The 15602-nt window shown below is 40.5% G+C and overlaps 1 protein-coding gene across 3 annotated transcripts in view; it reads right to left on the minus strand.

The window, feature by feature from the left end:
* CENPJ (centromere protein J) overlaps positions 1-15602 on the minus strand; it is a 63146-nt gene that overhangs the window by 22102 nt on the left and 25442 nt on the right. For all 3 annotated transcript variants that reach the window (XM_032838179.1, XM_032838181.1, XM_032838180.1), the window contains 3 exons: positions 11206-11371; positions 4494-4736; positions 403-487 (listed from right to left, as the gene is read on the minus strand). In XM_032838179.1, coding sequence (XP_032694070.1) covers positions 403-487; positions 4494-4736; positions 11206-11371 — 494 coding nt within the window. The remainder of the gene's footprint in view (positions 1-402; positions 488-4493; positions 4737-11205; positions 11372-15602) is intronic.

Genomic DNA, 15602 nt, shown 5'->3' on the forward strand with positions numbered 1-15602 from the left:
ACAGGATAGCTATGTTCTGCAGCCCTATTCATTCTATTGACAAACTAGGGGAAAAAACATGAAGTCCATCAACAGGAAAACTCAACTGTAACAAATACACATGGAATCTGTATAGCTATTAAAATCAGTAAACTAGACTTTATATGTATTAATGTGAGTATCAAAATATTGAGAGAAACAAATTATAGAGGGATACATAGAAACAATACTATATTGATTTATGGATACAATGTAGTAAAAGAATGAAAAAAAAACAAAGGAATGTTGTCAGGGTGGAAATAAGTAGGGGAGTACACAGAAGCTACAATGATATTTACAAAGTTTTACTTATTAAATTGGGTGTAAATTCTCTATTCTTTAAATTCCTGAAGTATTTTATAAAAAGATCATGCAACTTCTTACCTTGTGTCTGCAAATGATTTTTCTTACATTTTTCTACCTGGGTTCCTGAAGAAATTTGACTCTTTTGTAACCGAAATGATGAATTCTATAGTATGAGATAATTTTGAATATAAAATTAGTGTTAGTCTACACATTAGTACAATGAATGAAAGTAAAACTCAGCTTGCAATGAAAATGGATTAAGTTTATTCATTTATGTTTTCATTTTATTTTTCACTACAGGTCAGAGGGAACAAACTATTATTTAGGAATGAACTACACACACACCCCACCTTCAGATATACAGTGGATCCAGAAAAACACTGCAGGGAGGGGGGACTAAGGGCAATGACCACCCCACACACCTGAAAATCCATGTGTAACTTTTGACTCCCCCAAAATGTGACTACCAACAGCCTACTGTCGTCTGGAAGCCATCCCGATGACATAAGCAGCATATAAACACATATCCTGTATGGCATATGTATTGCACACTGTATTATTACAATAAAGTCCACTAGAGCAAAAAAAAAAAGTTATTAAAATCTTAAGGAAGGGAAAATATATTTACATTGTTATACTCTATTTATTGAAAAAAATCTGCATAGAAGTGGACCTGCACAGTTCAAACACATGTGGTTCAAAGGTCAACTGTGTATTCATTCTTCCAGTGAGGGGATAACAGACAACATAAAATAAAAGAGTCTACTGTGATTGTTATCAGATTAGCCAAAGAAGAGCACAGGAACTCAGTATCAGCAAAACCCCTTTATCTCAACCTCTCCTGTGAGCATGTCCCTTACCATCTTGCTCTCACTTTGAGCCCTAGCTCCCTACTGAGATGATGACTCCCCATAGCCCCCTTCTAGGGACAGAAGTTTTTCACCCTCCGAACTCACACCCCTAGGTTTGGGGTATGGTAGAGGTCTTCCTTGCTCCCTGTCACCACTTCCAACAAATCTCTCTCCTCCCTAACCACCCCTGTCCCAGCTCTGCTTCTCACGTCCATGATTCAGCCACACGTACCCATTGCCAGAGATAACTCCACTGCCTTCGTTTCTGTTTCCTGACCTACTCCATCCTACCTCAGTCATGCAGTCATTATCTGTAATTATCTGTAATTATCAATAACTGCAAAGATCTCAATTTCTAAGCCCTCAAAGCCAGCAAGTGCAGTATTCTACAAAATAATTAGCCTAATTAGACATTCAAATTAGACATTCAAAAAGCCAATGTCATTTAATAAAATGCTAAAGTATTTTGCAGTAAAATGCCATGATTTCTGCAATTAGCTTCAAATGGTCCAGCAAAACACACATATACAAGTGGTAAAATGTCAACAGCGGTCATATCTAGGTGACTATTCAGGTCACCTGATCATCATCATACTATTCTTTCAAATTTCTCTGTTTAGGGAAGCTGTTTTAATAAAATGGGAAGAGGCAAGAATTCCACTCTCTTCTGACTGTCATATCCTATCCTTCTAGCTTATTCAACTAACACCCTAACTCCACCAATCTACAAGGTCCTACAATTCACTGATCCATACAGATTTGCTATGTCCACAGCTTACATGGTTCACTGCAGTCATTCTGGCTGCATATACTGTCACCTTCCCTGCCCCTCACTCACTCTGTGGTATTCACTGGATGACCACACCTCTTATAAAATATAATTCTCCACCACCCTACAACCAAAAAGCTCAACAAGAAAATGATACAAACATTCTCACTTGAAATATATGACCTCTAACCTACACTGGTCCCCAAAGCAGCCCAGGAATCAGGCTACACTTCCTCAGTCCCTTTGCTTTCCACTCCCTTAGACGACAATGTCACACTTTCTCCCATCTACTTGAACCTCCTACACTTTTCTATCCTCACTCTCAGCTGATGCCCAAGCTTCCTACTTCACTGACAATGTGAAGGCATTAGGAGGGAACTTCCCACCAGCAGGCACCACACATCAAGCCCAGAGTCCACACCTTCAACATTCTGCCACAGGGCACGTGCTGTCCAGCCAAGTCCAGCCCCTCTCTTCATTCCCTAAATCCCCTCTCCTCTCATTTATGAACATTGCTTCAACAATTCTCCCACGTTCTCCTGCATCAGTATTTTCCTCTTTACTGAATCAATCCTACCAATACATAAACACTTAATTTTTCCATTAAAAAAAAAAAAACTTTCCTTAGAGCCAACACCCCATCTCTTTACATTTACTGTAAAACCTCTCCACAAGGTTCTTAAACTGTTTGAAACTTCTCATTGTCTTTCATCCAATCAGGCTTTTATCTTCTATACATCCCTACCTGGTAAATCTAATGACTAATTTTCAGCCCTTGTCTAATTTAGCAGCAGCTTTTGAAACCGCTGTCCAGTCTCTTCTCCTAGAAGTCCGTTCTTTTCTTGGCTCTCAGGACAGACACCACTCTGGCCTCCTTTACTCTATCCTCTCTGGTTAACCATTCTCCTCATCCCCCGTCTTCTCACACTCTGGCTCAGTGTGTGGATCTCTTCACTACCCACACTTTCAGCACTGGTGATCTCTGCCAGCCTAAAACTTTTACCACACATCCTGATGAACCCCAAACTTCTAGCTCCAACCTAACCTTCTCCTGATATGTGCATAGCTGCCCAGGTAACATCTCCACATTTTCAAACTTCTCCGTAGGCATTTCAAACTTACCCTGTCTAAACCTGAGATCCTAATATCCATGGCCCCAAGAAAAACATGTTCTCTTCTTGTCTTACAATAAATGGAAATTCTAGTATGCCAAAACACTATACTGCACTTGGAAACTGTACTCTTGACTCCTTCCTTGCTGTCATACCCCATGTCCAGCTCATTAATAAATCCTGTCCATTTCTCAGCCATCCACTGCTTCTCCCCTAGTCTTAAGCCACTGTTCTCTCTGGTGTGAATTACTCCAACGGTCTCCTAACTAGTGTTCCCAATTGTGTTTATGCCCCTCCACTCCCTGTTCAGTCTACAGTAGACAGCAGACAAGGTACACTTACTAAAACAAAAGATAAGTCAACTCCAATCACAGCCCTTCTGGGCTGGGGCAGGGGGGCCTTCTCAGAGGAAACACCCAAGGGCTTACAGGAACTGATTAAGGCCTAATGAACCTGGCACCCAACTCCCTCTGTCCCATCTCTGATCGCATCCCCTACCATTCTCCCCATTACTCCCCTGTAGCTCCACCAGCCTCAGCCATACTCATGCTCAGGCCCACGAGGCAGACAGCCTCTGGGCCTCAGGCTCCTCTATGGGCTCTACTCTCACCCAGGCACCCCTTTATTATATTTATATTTAAAACATAATACTTATATATATTTAAATTAATATATTCAATATATTTAATACTATGGGCCATTACTCAAATGTCACTTTCTCAGTAAGGCTTTCCTTGGCCATCCTGTCTAAAACAGCAACACCCCTCACCCCAACAGTTATCATCCCCTTTTCCTGCTTTTTTCTCCTTGGTTCTTGTCACTATATAACACACCATATATTTTATTATCTATCTTCTTTATAGACCTCCCACCACTAGAGTAAAAATTCTAAGAGGGCAAGGAAGTTCACCTATTTTGTTAATTGCTTTATTCCCAGTGCCCAAAATCAGTGTCTGGCACATGATAATTGTGAATATAGATGAATGAAAGACTAATTATCTGATTTGAAAGGTTCATATGCATGTGACTCACTGCAAGAAAAACTTCACTTGGCCTGTTTTAACTAAGATTATCTGCCTATTGTGCTATAATTCTTTTAAAAGAATTCTAAAAATGAATTTGAAAACTCTGCAAAGCAATGCCCAAAAGAATTGTTCAAATGTGGTAAAATATACATAACGTTCACCGCCTTAACTACTGTTAAGTGTACAGGTCAGCAGCACAAGGCACATACACACTACTGTGTACCCTCACATCCACCCAGCTCCAGTACTCTTTTCCTCTTGCAAAATTGAAACTCTGTTCCCATTAAACAGCAACTCTCCATTCCCAATCCCCACCCCCAGCCCTGGCAAACACCCTCTAGGTTTCAGGTCTATAAATTGGATCACTCAGGTATTTAACACCCTGACTTGACGAAACCAGCCTCAAACGTACCATGGACCCATCTCTTTTCGTGGCAGCCACACAGGGACCCATCCTGATGCTGCTCTCAGTAGCTTCTGCTTTCTTCCAGGCATCAAGTCGGAACCTTTCCATCACTTTTATTTCTTCCCTGAGGTCTGTGTTCTCTCTGACCAACATTTCTATCTGGCTTCTAAGACGGCCTTGTGTACTTGACCATTTTGCTTCCTTTCTTTTCAAATCTTCCTGTAAATCTGCTACCTGCTGTTTCAAAACCTCTCAAAAAAAAAAAAAAAAAAAAAAAAAAAAAACAAAAAACCACTAGGATTAAAACAATGCAAGAGAAGAAAAGAGACACACCAACAAAATAGAAGTGCTGCCCTAGCATAGAGAGTAGAAAAGGGAAAGCTTGGTCAATCACATTTCAAAAATAATAAGTTTTTCATGAAAGGGACTGGGGTTCAGGTTAGAGCCTCACCTTATACCATCAACAAAACTGATTCCAGAAGGAGGCAGGCACCACTTAGGAGTCACTGCAATAACACTGCCATGAGGTAATAAAGGTCTATACTAAGCTATTAATTGAAGAAGAGAGATAAATAGGGGATTATCTGGTAAGAAAAAATTAAGAGGAATTTATGACTAATTAAAGGAAGAGTTTGGTAAACAGATGAATAAGATTCAAAGTCAAAACTATCAGTCCTGAAAACAGATTCTACTTGAAATTCATGAGAAGAAATTGGTTTTAAGAAAATGATCTGTTTCGGGGAGCCTAGGTGGCTCAGTGGGTTGAGCCTCTGCCTTTGGCTCAGGTCATGATTTCAGGGTCCTGGGATAGAGCTCTGCATCAGGATCTCCGCTTGGCAGGGAGTCTGCTTCCCCCATTCCCTCTGCCCGCCTCTCTGCCTATTTGTGACCTCTCTCTCTCTCTGTCAAATAAATAAATAAATCTTTTAAAAAAAGAAAGAAAGAAAGAAAATGATCTGTTTCGGACGCACTAAATGACCCATGTGAAGAAAGAAATTCCTGGAAATGTCTAGAAGCAATGTCCAATTACACAAAAATTGAGATTAATGTCAGAACTAAGGAAAAATTAGTAACCTACATGGCTCATGTGGGTGCAAAATATGGGGAGTGCCTGGGAGCAGAGGCAAGGGGCATGGGTGAAAGTAAGACATCATTGCTCACCAACTGAGAACTGACCTGATGTGAGCCTAAAGGCAGTGAGAAGCCCTAAGCAGCTCATTAATACATATGTAAAACTTGACATCCATCCATTCTCATGTAAGCCCCATGACTGCCAAAAAGCAACCAGGTGACAGGAAGAGACTAGGACTCGAAGAACCTCCCTTGGGGGGTGGTCACGTCACAGGGAGCATGAACTCTGGGTTTGGGTGAGAGATCAGGGCTCAAATCCCAGTTCTGTGTCTTAAAAGCTCTTGAAACAAGGTATTAACCTCCCTGAACACCAGCCTCCCTATTTTTAAAATTGTGGAGTATAACCAATAAATGAGAAATTTCTAACTGGTAAATATTATCATCATGTGGGCAAAGAGTCTTATATATACCAAAATGGTAACACAGAAGTCTAAATAGGTTAAGATTCAAAAGCAAATAAGCCAAACAGAGAAAGACAAATACTGTATGGTATCACATGTGAAATCATAGAGAAAAAAAGAAAAAAGCCAATTTCATAGAAACAACAGAATGGTGGTTGCCATGCGCTGGGGGAAAGAGATGAAGGTCAAACGATAGAAACCCTCAGTTATAAGACGAATAAGTTCTGAGGAGCAGCATATGACATGGTGACTACAGTAATAATACAGTGGTGTACACTGACAGCAAATGTTGCTGAGAGCAATTCTTAAGCATTCTCAGCACACACACCCACACAGAGTTAACTATGTCAGGTGATGGGCGTGTTACCATCTCGACCTTGCTATGTATATATATAAAATCATCACACTGTACATTTTAAGTATATATTCTTATGTTTTTCAATGATTCCTCAATAAGGTTAAAAAATAATTCAACAGCAATGAATATTTATAAAACACCTACTATCAGGTACTGTTCTGGGTCCCTGGAATATGAAGAACAAAAAGATTGCAGGGAGAGTTTTGTGGAAGGTGCCAGGCCCTAGGGAAGAAAAGGCAAGGTAGGCAGAAGAAAGCAATGTTGTGGGGAAGGGAGGCTGCAGTTGCGGGGACGGGAGGCTGCAGTACACACTACAGCAGATCTCACTGAACAGAGACCTGAAGGAGGTTCAGAATGAGCCATGTGGCTCTTCTGGGAAAAAGCACTGCTAAAAGCACCAGCAGTAATACACCAGAGAGGAGAGTGCCTGGGCACAGTCGCAGAACAGCAAGCAGGCTAGTGAGCTGGGGCAGAATGAATGACACAGAGGAGATGGCATGAAAAAGGTGAAAGAACACCAGATCATACAGGAACTTGAGGCTGTAAGGACTGTGGCTCTACCTATAAGAAAAAAGTGGAGCCATTAAAGGACCATGGGCAGAGAGGGAAGAGAGGAGACCTGGCGTCTTTCAGAAGAACTACTGGCTGCTACATGGTAAACAGCCCATGGAAAAGACAGGGCAGGAGCAGAGCTGTGGTCAGCCAGTCCTTGAACTCAGAGATGGCAGCTCAAGTCTGGGTAGGTTTCTGACAGATGAGCATGCAGCGTGAGAGAAAGAGAAGTGAACAATCCTAGGTTTCTGGCCCGAGCATGTGGGAAGTCAGGGATACTCCCACCTGAGATGGAGAAGGCTGGAGAAGGGAAGTTCAGAAGTTCATTTGGAGACACATGGAGACACATGGAGACACATGCTGACCAGATCAGCACATCCAGCAGGTCCAGGCCAGGATTTAAATATGTAAGTCTTTAGCATGTAAATCCCAACTGAAGGCATGAAACTAGAGAAGATCATCAAAGAAGGACAGAACCTCCTCCTGGCTGGGTGGCCTCCACCATTAAGTTAAAGAGGAGGAAAAAGACAAAGAGGACAAGGCAAGGCATCAACCAGGTAAGGGGAAAACCCAGAGCATCAGGTGAGTCAAACAGAGTCAAACGAATCAAAGCGCTGATGAGGAGTCGTGTGCTGCTGACAGCCAAGTCACATGAGGACCACAAGCTCCCCCATCAGGGAGAGACTGGGAACCGCAACAGGGGCAGTTTCAAAGAAGTGGTGCAGAGGGAAGCATGTTGTAGACAAAACAGGAGTTGAAATGAAAGACTGTGAAACAGACAACACTTCCAAGGAGTTTTGCTACAAAGAAACATGGTTGTGACCGAAGGAGTATGGGGGCAAGAGAGATTTTAAGAAGTAACAGCAAGTGGGTACACTGATGGCAAGATTCAGTAGAGTGGAAATGGATGGTGTTAGAGAAACAAGAAATGCTGGAGCAGGGCTGTAGGTGGTGAAGGGGTGAGACCTGGTACATAAGCAGGGCTTCCCCATAAGCATGGACCTTCTCCCCATTAAATTTTTCATCCAGCTAAACCAAGTGTTATGGGCACAAAGATGTAGGAGGTAGGAAATGCCAGGCTTATAGTTTTGCCAACAAAATATGATGGCTTGAGAAAAAGGGAATAAAGAATACACTTATAGAAATGACTAGAACTGTCTCTGGGGTTTAAGGACATAGGAAGGTGAGGGAAACCAATGAATTGGAAGGTCCTAAAGGGGTCAAAAGAATAGAATCATAGAGGGAGTGACAAATATTAATATACTTGGTCAAAAGGACTAGAAAATAGGATTTAAAGTAACAGCTAGAAGGAATATGTGTGAAGAAGAGAAAGAGAAGGGGTCAGGATAAAAAAGATATGCAGAAGATAAAGTCAAAAGAAACTATTACTGATGGAATTTGAAGGTGGAAAAAGTCTAGACCTCTTTTTATCGCGGGTGTGAATGGGTAAAAAGTCCGAAGAAAAGGCAGATTTAGTAGGAATAAGGTAAGTTAAATTTGAAACATCCAAACAGAGCTAACCAGCTCACTACATAGCACCTCATAGATCCTGGACCCTCAATTACCTTCTGAATGAAGAAACAGATACACATGTTGGTAACTCAGCAGAGATCTGACTGAACATCAATGTGTAAAATGGTCAATGAAAACTCACTGCATAAAAATTGGGATAATGTTACATGATTAAGATAAAAGAATCAGTGTGAACTCATTACTTCAGAAAGTCATCACCCTTCCCCAGCTGTGCACTGTGACAGGCACCAACAGCAAAGATACCACTGCCATTGACCACCAATCCTCATATGACTCCCTAGTAGTAAGACAATAGGGCTCCCTAGACAGTGGCTGATTCCAGATCTGGGGTAGGTTGAAGAAAAACAAAAGCAAAAACCAGGTTATCTGAAATAACCAGTTGTTAGAGAAAGCAGGGATAATTTCAACCATGTAAGGGCAAAGGCAAAGCTAAAGGACAAGGAAGCCGATGTACATACAAGGCTCCCACTGGCCAAATTGGGGCCACTTGATTATCAAAAAGAAAATTTTTGTAATAAATTAGAGTAACTTGAGTCTGTAAAAGGCCATAAATCAATAATGATGAATATAAATTCCAGGAGGACAGAAATGTCGTCTTCATCAACAATTCCCCAATGCTCATGATAAAGGGTTCTCAAATCAATCTGCTGAAAGAATGAACACCCAAAAGAAAAGAGTTAATATTTTCAAAAACTATAATATAAAAGAAGGTTGAATATACCATCTCTATTCTTTTAATGATTTAGTAAGTAGAAGAGTAGCAATAAATATAGGTTTGTTTTTATTACGTATATATTTCTTAAAGTCATACTTGCATAGTGTAAGAAAAAGAAGAAGTGTAACAAAACCAGAAAGAAATAATGAATACCCATGGCCACACACAATAATCAAGTTTGAAAAGGGTCTAATGCTTAAGTCAACACTATCAAAGTACAAAGAGCGTTCAGGAATGATTTCCAAAACTATGAAATAGATTGTTAATGTCTAACATACTAGATTCAATAAACTGAGCATTAAACAAAAACGTAACAGCATATGTTTCTTCCCACAAAAATAAATAAATAGATTTAAAGACCCTAGTTGACATGGCATGTTACAACTTAAGTTTGGGTTTGCAGATGAGCTTTCTCAAGGAAGGTATACTACATGAGACGGGAGAAAGCAGAGACTGAAACTCAAAAATTCTAGTATTTACTTTTATTTATTTATTTTTTTTTAAGTAGGTTCCACACCCAGTATGGAGCCCAATGCGGGGCTTTGAACTCACAACCCTGAGATCAAGACCTGAGCTGAGATCAACAGCTGGACGCTTAACCAACTGAGCCACCCAGGCACCCCAAAAATACTAGTATCTAAAATATGGAAGAGTTTGTACTTTATACCATGAGCAATGGAGAGACTTTTAAAATGTTTTCTTTGGTAAACTGAAGTTTTACTTGTTTGTTTTTTAAGATTTTACTTATTTATTTGAGAGAGAGAGAATAAGCAAAAGCAAGCAGAACAAGAGGAAGGGGCAGAGGCAGAGGGAGAAGCAGACTCCCTGCTGAGCAGGGAGCCTGACGAGGGCTCAATCCCAGGACTCCAGGATCATGACCTGAGCCGAAGGCAGATCCTTAACTGACTGAACCACCCAGGTACCACTGAAGTATTACTTGTAATGAAATTCAGTATGTCCATGTTTTCTTTGTACTTAGTCCTTTGTGTCCTCTTAGAAATCTTTGCATATGTCAATGTCACAAATATATTCACCTATTTTTTTCTAGAAAGTTGAGTTTTAGCTAGAAATTAGTTATTTTTATTTATTTTAAAGGTTTATTTACTTTAGAGAGTGAAAGAGAGCATGGGGGGAGGGACAGGGAAATGAAGAGAGAAACTAGAATGTACTCCATGCAAAGTATGGAGCCTGATGTGGAGCTCAATCTCAGGACCTGAGCCAAAACCAAGAGTCAGGATGCTTAACTGACTGAGCCACCGAGGTGCCCCTGCAGTAGTTATTTTTAACTACTACATTCCTCTGATTATGTCCATTCTAACTTTGAAATGAAGAGGACTGATTACTTGGCCTATCAGTTGATAAGTTTTAAAATTAAATACCCAGTTAGTGTAGGGGCCTTAAATTTGTATAAATGACTGGAAGTAACAGTATTTGGTGTTAGGGGTGCCAATCAGATCAACACAACATGATGCTGGTGAATTTCCAACTCTTGGTTTCTTAATTCATCCATGGAATTACTGTAGTCTTTTTTTTTTTTTGGAAGCCTCTACTAAGAAAAGAACTGATACATCTTGTTCTTTAAAAGTCAGACTACAAAAAATGTTCCTCATGCCGTCTCAGACCGATAACTTACTGAGTCAATGGATGATTAATAAATTGATACCCAGGGGCCCCTGGGTGGCTCAGCTAGTTAAGCATCTGACTCTGGATTTCAGATCAGATCACGTTCTCAGGGTCCTGAAATCAAGCCCCACGTTGGGCTCCACACTCAGCAAGGAGTCTGCTTAAGGAATTGCTTCCTATCCCTCTGCCCCTCTCCCTGCTCTCAAATAAATAAATAAATCTTTTTTTAAAAATGTTTAAAAAAAACTGACACCCCATTTCTCTTTGACACATCACTCTGATATTCCTACAAACTCTGATATTCCAGGGCCCGAGGGAGGAGAGCAAGGGACAGCCCTCCTACTGTGTGCCCCACAGCACTGGGACAAACATATCACGTAAGTCTAACATAAACAACTGACATACCTGTATTTCTTCACGTTCTTTTTTATCTGGAAAAGTTCTTGCAACTGTAGTATACTTTTCAAAAACTTTGCGTTCCTTTTGTAGCTTCCTCATTTCCTCCTTTTTAAACTCTTCTATTCGAGCCAATTCTTTTGCTTTCTGTTGTTCAAAGTCAGTAATTTCTTTCCTAAAATGACCAAACCACGTTATCATTTAAAGGGACCATTTTTTTTTAAAGATTTTTATTTATTTGACAGACAGATCACAAGCAGGCAGAGAGGCAGGCAGAGAGAGAGGAGGAGGCAGGCTCCCTGCTGAGCAGAGCACCCGACGTGAGGCTCGATCCCAGGACCCTGGGACCATGACCTGAGCCGAAGGCAGAGGCCTTAACCACTGAGCCACCCAGGCGCCCTAAAGGGACCATCTTAATGGAGTAATCCACATGTCATATGAAATGGAATATCAGTGACAGCCTGGAATGGAGGAGCTGCTGGTCTTCATGAATCCATCTTCAATCCACAGTACTGAAATAACTGTCAGTTAACTCCATAAAGCATTCCTCCAACAAATATTCATTGAGCACCTACTATGAATCAAGCACTATCCTGGGTACTGGAGAAACCAGTGAAAAAATAAACACCCTTACTCCCATGGAGCTTTTCATTCTAATGGAAGAGGAAGATAATAACAAGATAAATAAAATACATGGCATATTAGAAGGAGAAAAATAATGCAAAGAATAAGGGTAAGAAGTATCAAGGAGATTGAAATTATGGATGAGGTCATCTTGCTGAGATAATATTTTACGTAAAACCTGAAGGAACTGAGAAAACAGCCATAAGGATATCAGCCATAAGTTCAGAAAGAGGGAACATCACATGCAAAAGCCCTGAGGTAGGAATATGCCTGATGTGGTCAAAGATTACAGGAGGCCAGGGTGGATAAAACAAAGTTGAAACAGAAAAGTAGAAAAAGTATCAAAAAATAAAACAGAGAGCCAAATGAATTAGGGTCTAATAGACCAGTGTGAGGACTTGGTGTCTTAGCTTAGGAGAATATTGATCAGAGGAACTATCATAACCCAGGTGTGTTTTGATGTTCTGTTAAGAGCATAGGGAGAGGGACATATCAAGATGGTAGAACAGGAGGTCCCAGCTCACATCTCTTTACACAAAAAACAAGCTGACAGCCATACACAGATAAAAGTACTTTTGTGGGAGCTCTACCATCCAGATAGGAGGTTGAGAAACCCCAAGCCCATCTGCCAAACCCATCTGTGTCCCTGGTAACAGGCCCACAGACCTCAGTCATGACTATAAAATGTGAAACAGTCCTGTAACGTGGCTCTAGCCTGGCTGTATCGTGGTACTGGAGGCAGTCCTGCTCACCCAGGGGCCCAGCAGGAGGATGCTCAAAAACCTGGCAGGAGTCACACCCATTTTTATCCCTGGTAACAGACCCACTATCTGCACACTAACAGCAGACCTGGAAACAGCCCCATGACTAGCCTCAGCACTGCTGGACTGTAGTCCTACAAGCAATCCTGTCCAACTGGGGATCTAGTAGGAACTACATCCACCATGCCCCTGTTAAGAGACCCACCAATATGCCTGGGTGGCTCAGTTGGTTAAGCGACTCAGGTCATGATCCTGGAATCCCAGGATTGAGTTCCACGTGGAGCTCCCTGCTCAGTAGGGAGTCTGCTTCTCCTTCTGACCCTCCCCTGTCTCGTGCTCTCTCTCTCATTTTCTCAAATAAATAAATAAAATCTTGAAGGAAAAAAAGAGAGAGAGAGAGACCCGCCAATTATGGACTCCAGTATGGACCCAGCAAGAGCCACACTACAATCCCATTCAACTGTAATCCTAGAATCTGGCCACCAGTCCAGGGATCCAGTTGGGATAGGTCTTTATCTGCCAAAACTGGTCTGTAAAGAAAGAGTTTTCTGCCCTTTCAAATGCAAAAATGTCAACACAAGGTTACATTAGAATCAGGCAAATGTGACACCACCAAAGGCAACTAATAAAGTTTCAGCAATCAATCCCAAAGAAATGCAGATCTAAGAATTGCCTGACAAAGAATTCAAAATAACTATTTTAAAGCAGCTCAGCAAACTACAAGAGAACACAGATAAACAACTCAACAAAATCAGCAAATAATACACGAAAGAAAACAAGATGTTCAACAAAGAGATAGAAATAATTTTTAAAAAACACAGTTATTAAAAACTAAATAAATAAATAAAACTTTAAAAAGAGGGGGCACCTGGCTGGCTCAGTCAGGGGAGCATGTGACTCTTGATCTCAGGTTTCATGAGTGTGAGTCCCATGTGGGGTGTAGAGATTACTTAAAAATAAATAAATAAAACTTAAAAACCAGAAATTCTGGAGCTGAAGAATACAATCAGTAAAGTGAAAAAAATACAATAGAGAGCTTCAACAACAGACTTAGTCAAGCAGAAGAAAGAATCTGACTCAAAGATGCGTAATTTGAGGTCAGTTAGAGGAAAAAAAGAAAAAGAATGAACAAGAATGAAGAAAGCCCATGAGATCCAATACATTCGTTGTGGAAGTCTCAGAAGGAAAAAACACAAAATCAACAAACCCCTACTAGACCTAAGAAAGAGAGAAAACTAAAAAAAAATCATAAAGAGGACACTTTACTATAGATGCCCCCAGAAATAAAAAAGATCATATTGTGAGCAATATTATCCCCAAAACTGGATAATCTAGAAGAAACAGATAAATTCCTAGAAATATACAACATACCAAAACTGAATTGATTTTTTTTAAATATTTTATTTATTTATTTGATAGACAGAGATCACAAGTAGGCAGAGAGGCAGGCAGAGAGAGGAGGAAGTAGGCTCCCCGCGGAGCAGAGAGCCCGATGCGGGGCTCGATCCCAGGACCCTGAGATCATGACCTGAGCTGAAGGCAGAGGCTTAAACCACTGAGCCACCCAGGTGCCCCTCCAAAACTGAATTGAGAAGAACCAGAAAGCCTGAACAGAACAATAATGAGGAAATTGAATCAGTAATCAAAAATCTCCCAAGAACCAGGACCAGATAGCTTTACAAGTAAATTCCTGCAAATATTCAAAAAATAATTAATACCCATCCTGCCTAAACTCTTCCAAAAAAGAGAAGAAATACTTTCAAACGCATTTCATGAGGGCAGTCACTTGGACACCAAAGCCAGACAATGACACCACAAGAAAACTATGGGACAATCCCTGATGCAAACATATATAAAAATCCTCAATAAATACTAGCAAACCAAATCCAACAGCACTTTAAAAGGATTTACACCATGACCTCGTGGGATTCATCCCTGGAAGTGAAGGCTGGCTCAACATATCAAATCAGTTAATGTGATGTAAACTGGTGTAACCACTCAGTATGGTGGTTCCTCAAAAAATTAAGTATAGAACGGCCATATGACCCAGCAATTCCGCCCCTGGGTATATACCCAAAAGAACAAAGAACCTGAACAGATATTTACACACCAACGTTAACAGCATTATTCACAATAACCAAAAGGTAGAAACAACCCAAATGTCCAACGATAAGCCAAGAAATACCAAGGACTGACAGAGTAAATTCCTGTGGTTTTAAGCCACTTAGTTTGTGTGTACAGTTGATCCTTGAACGACATGGGTTTGAACTACATGGATCCACTTACATACAAATTTTTACAGTACAGTACTCTAAGTGTATTTTCTATTCCTTACAAGTTTATTAACATTTTCTTTACCTTACTTTATTACAAGTATATGTATATAACACATGTAACAAACCATGTGTTAATCAACTGTACACTATCGGTAAGATTTCCAGGCAGCAGTATGTTATTAGTAGCAAAGTTTTTAGGGAGTCAAAAATTATATGTGGCTTTTTGGCTGTACAGGGGGATGGAGCCCCTAACCTCCACATTGTTCAGGATCAACTATACATTGTTACAGTAGCCCTAGAAAATTTATGCAATGGCCAAGGTAGCACTTGAATTAACATCTTCAAAATGCTTTTCAAGGGGCGCCTGGGTGGCTCAGGGGGTAAAGCCTCTGCCTTCGGCTCAGGTCATGATATCAGGGTCCTGGGATCGAGCCCTGCATCAGGGCTGAGTCTCTGCTCAGCAGGAAGCCTGCTTCCCCCTTTCTCTCTGCCTGCCTCTCTGCCTACTTGTGATCTCTCTCTCTAACAAATAAATAAATTTTTTTAAATGCTTTTCAAAATTCAATTTGTAATCTCCTCAACTAAGAGAATTCCCCTTTTAACACATTTCTGACTACAATGGGTCATTTTAATTAAAAAATTTTTATGCGGTTAAGATTTCAAAGAAAAATATTTCACTTCTTTTTATTTTGTTGGATTGGCAAAAATTATTTCAAATACTTTACATATCATCTTGAAGATAAAA

The sequence above is a fragment of the Lontra canadensis genome, unplaced genomic scaffold (assembly GCF_010015895.1).
Source record: "Lontra canadensis isolate GAN:19392208 unplaced genomic scaffold, GSC_riverotter_1.0 scaffold103, whole genome shotgun sequence".
NCBI lineage: Eukaryota > Metazoa > Chordata > Mammalia > Carnivora > Mustelidae > Lontra > Lontra canadensis.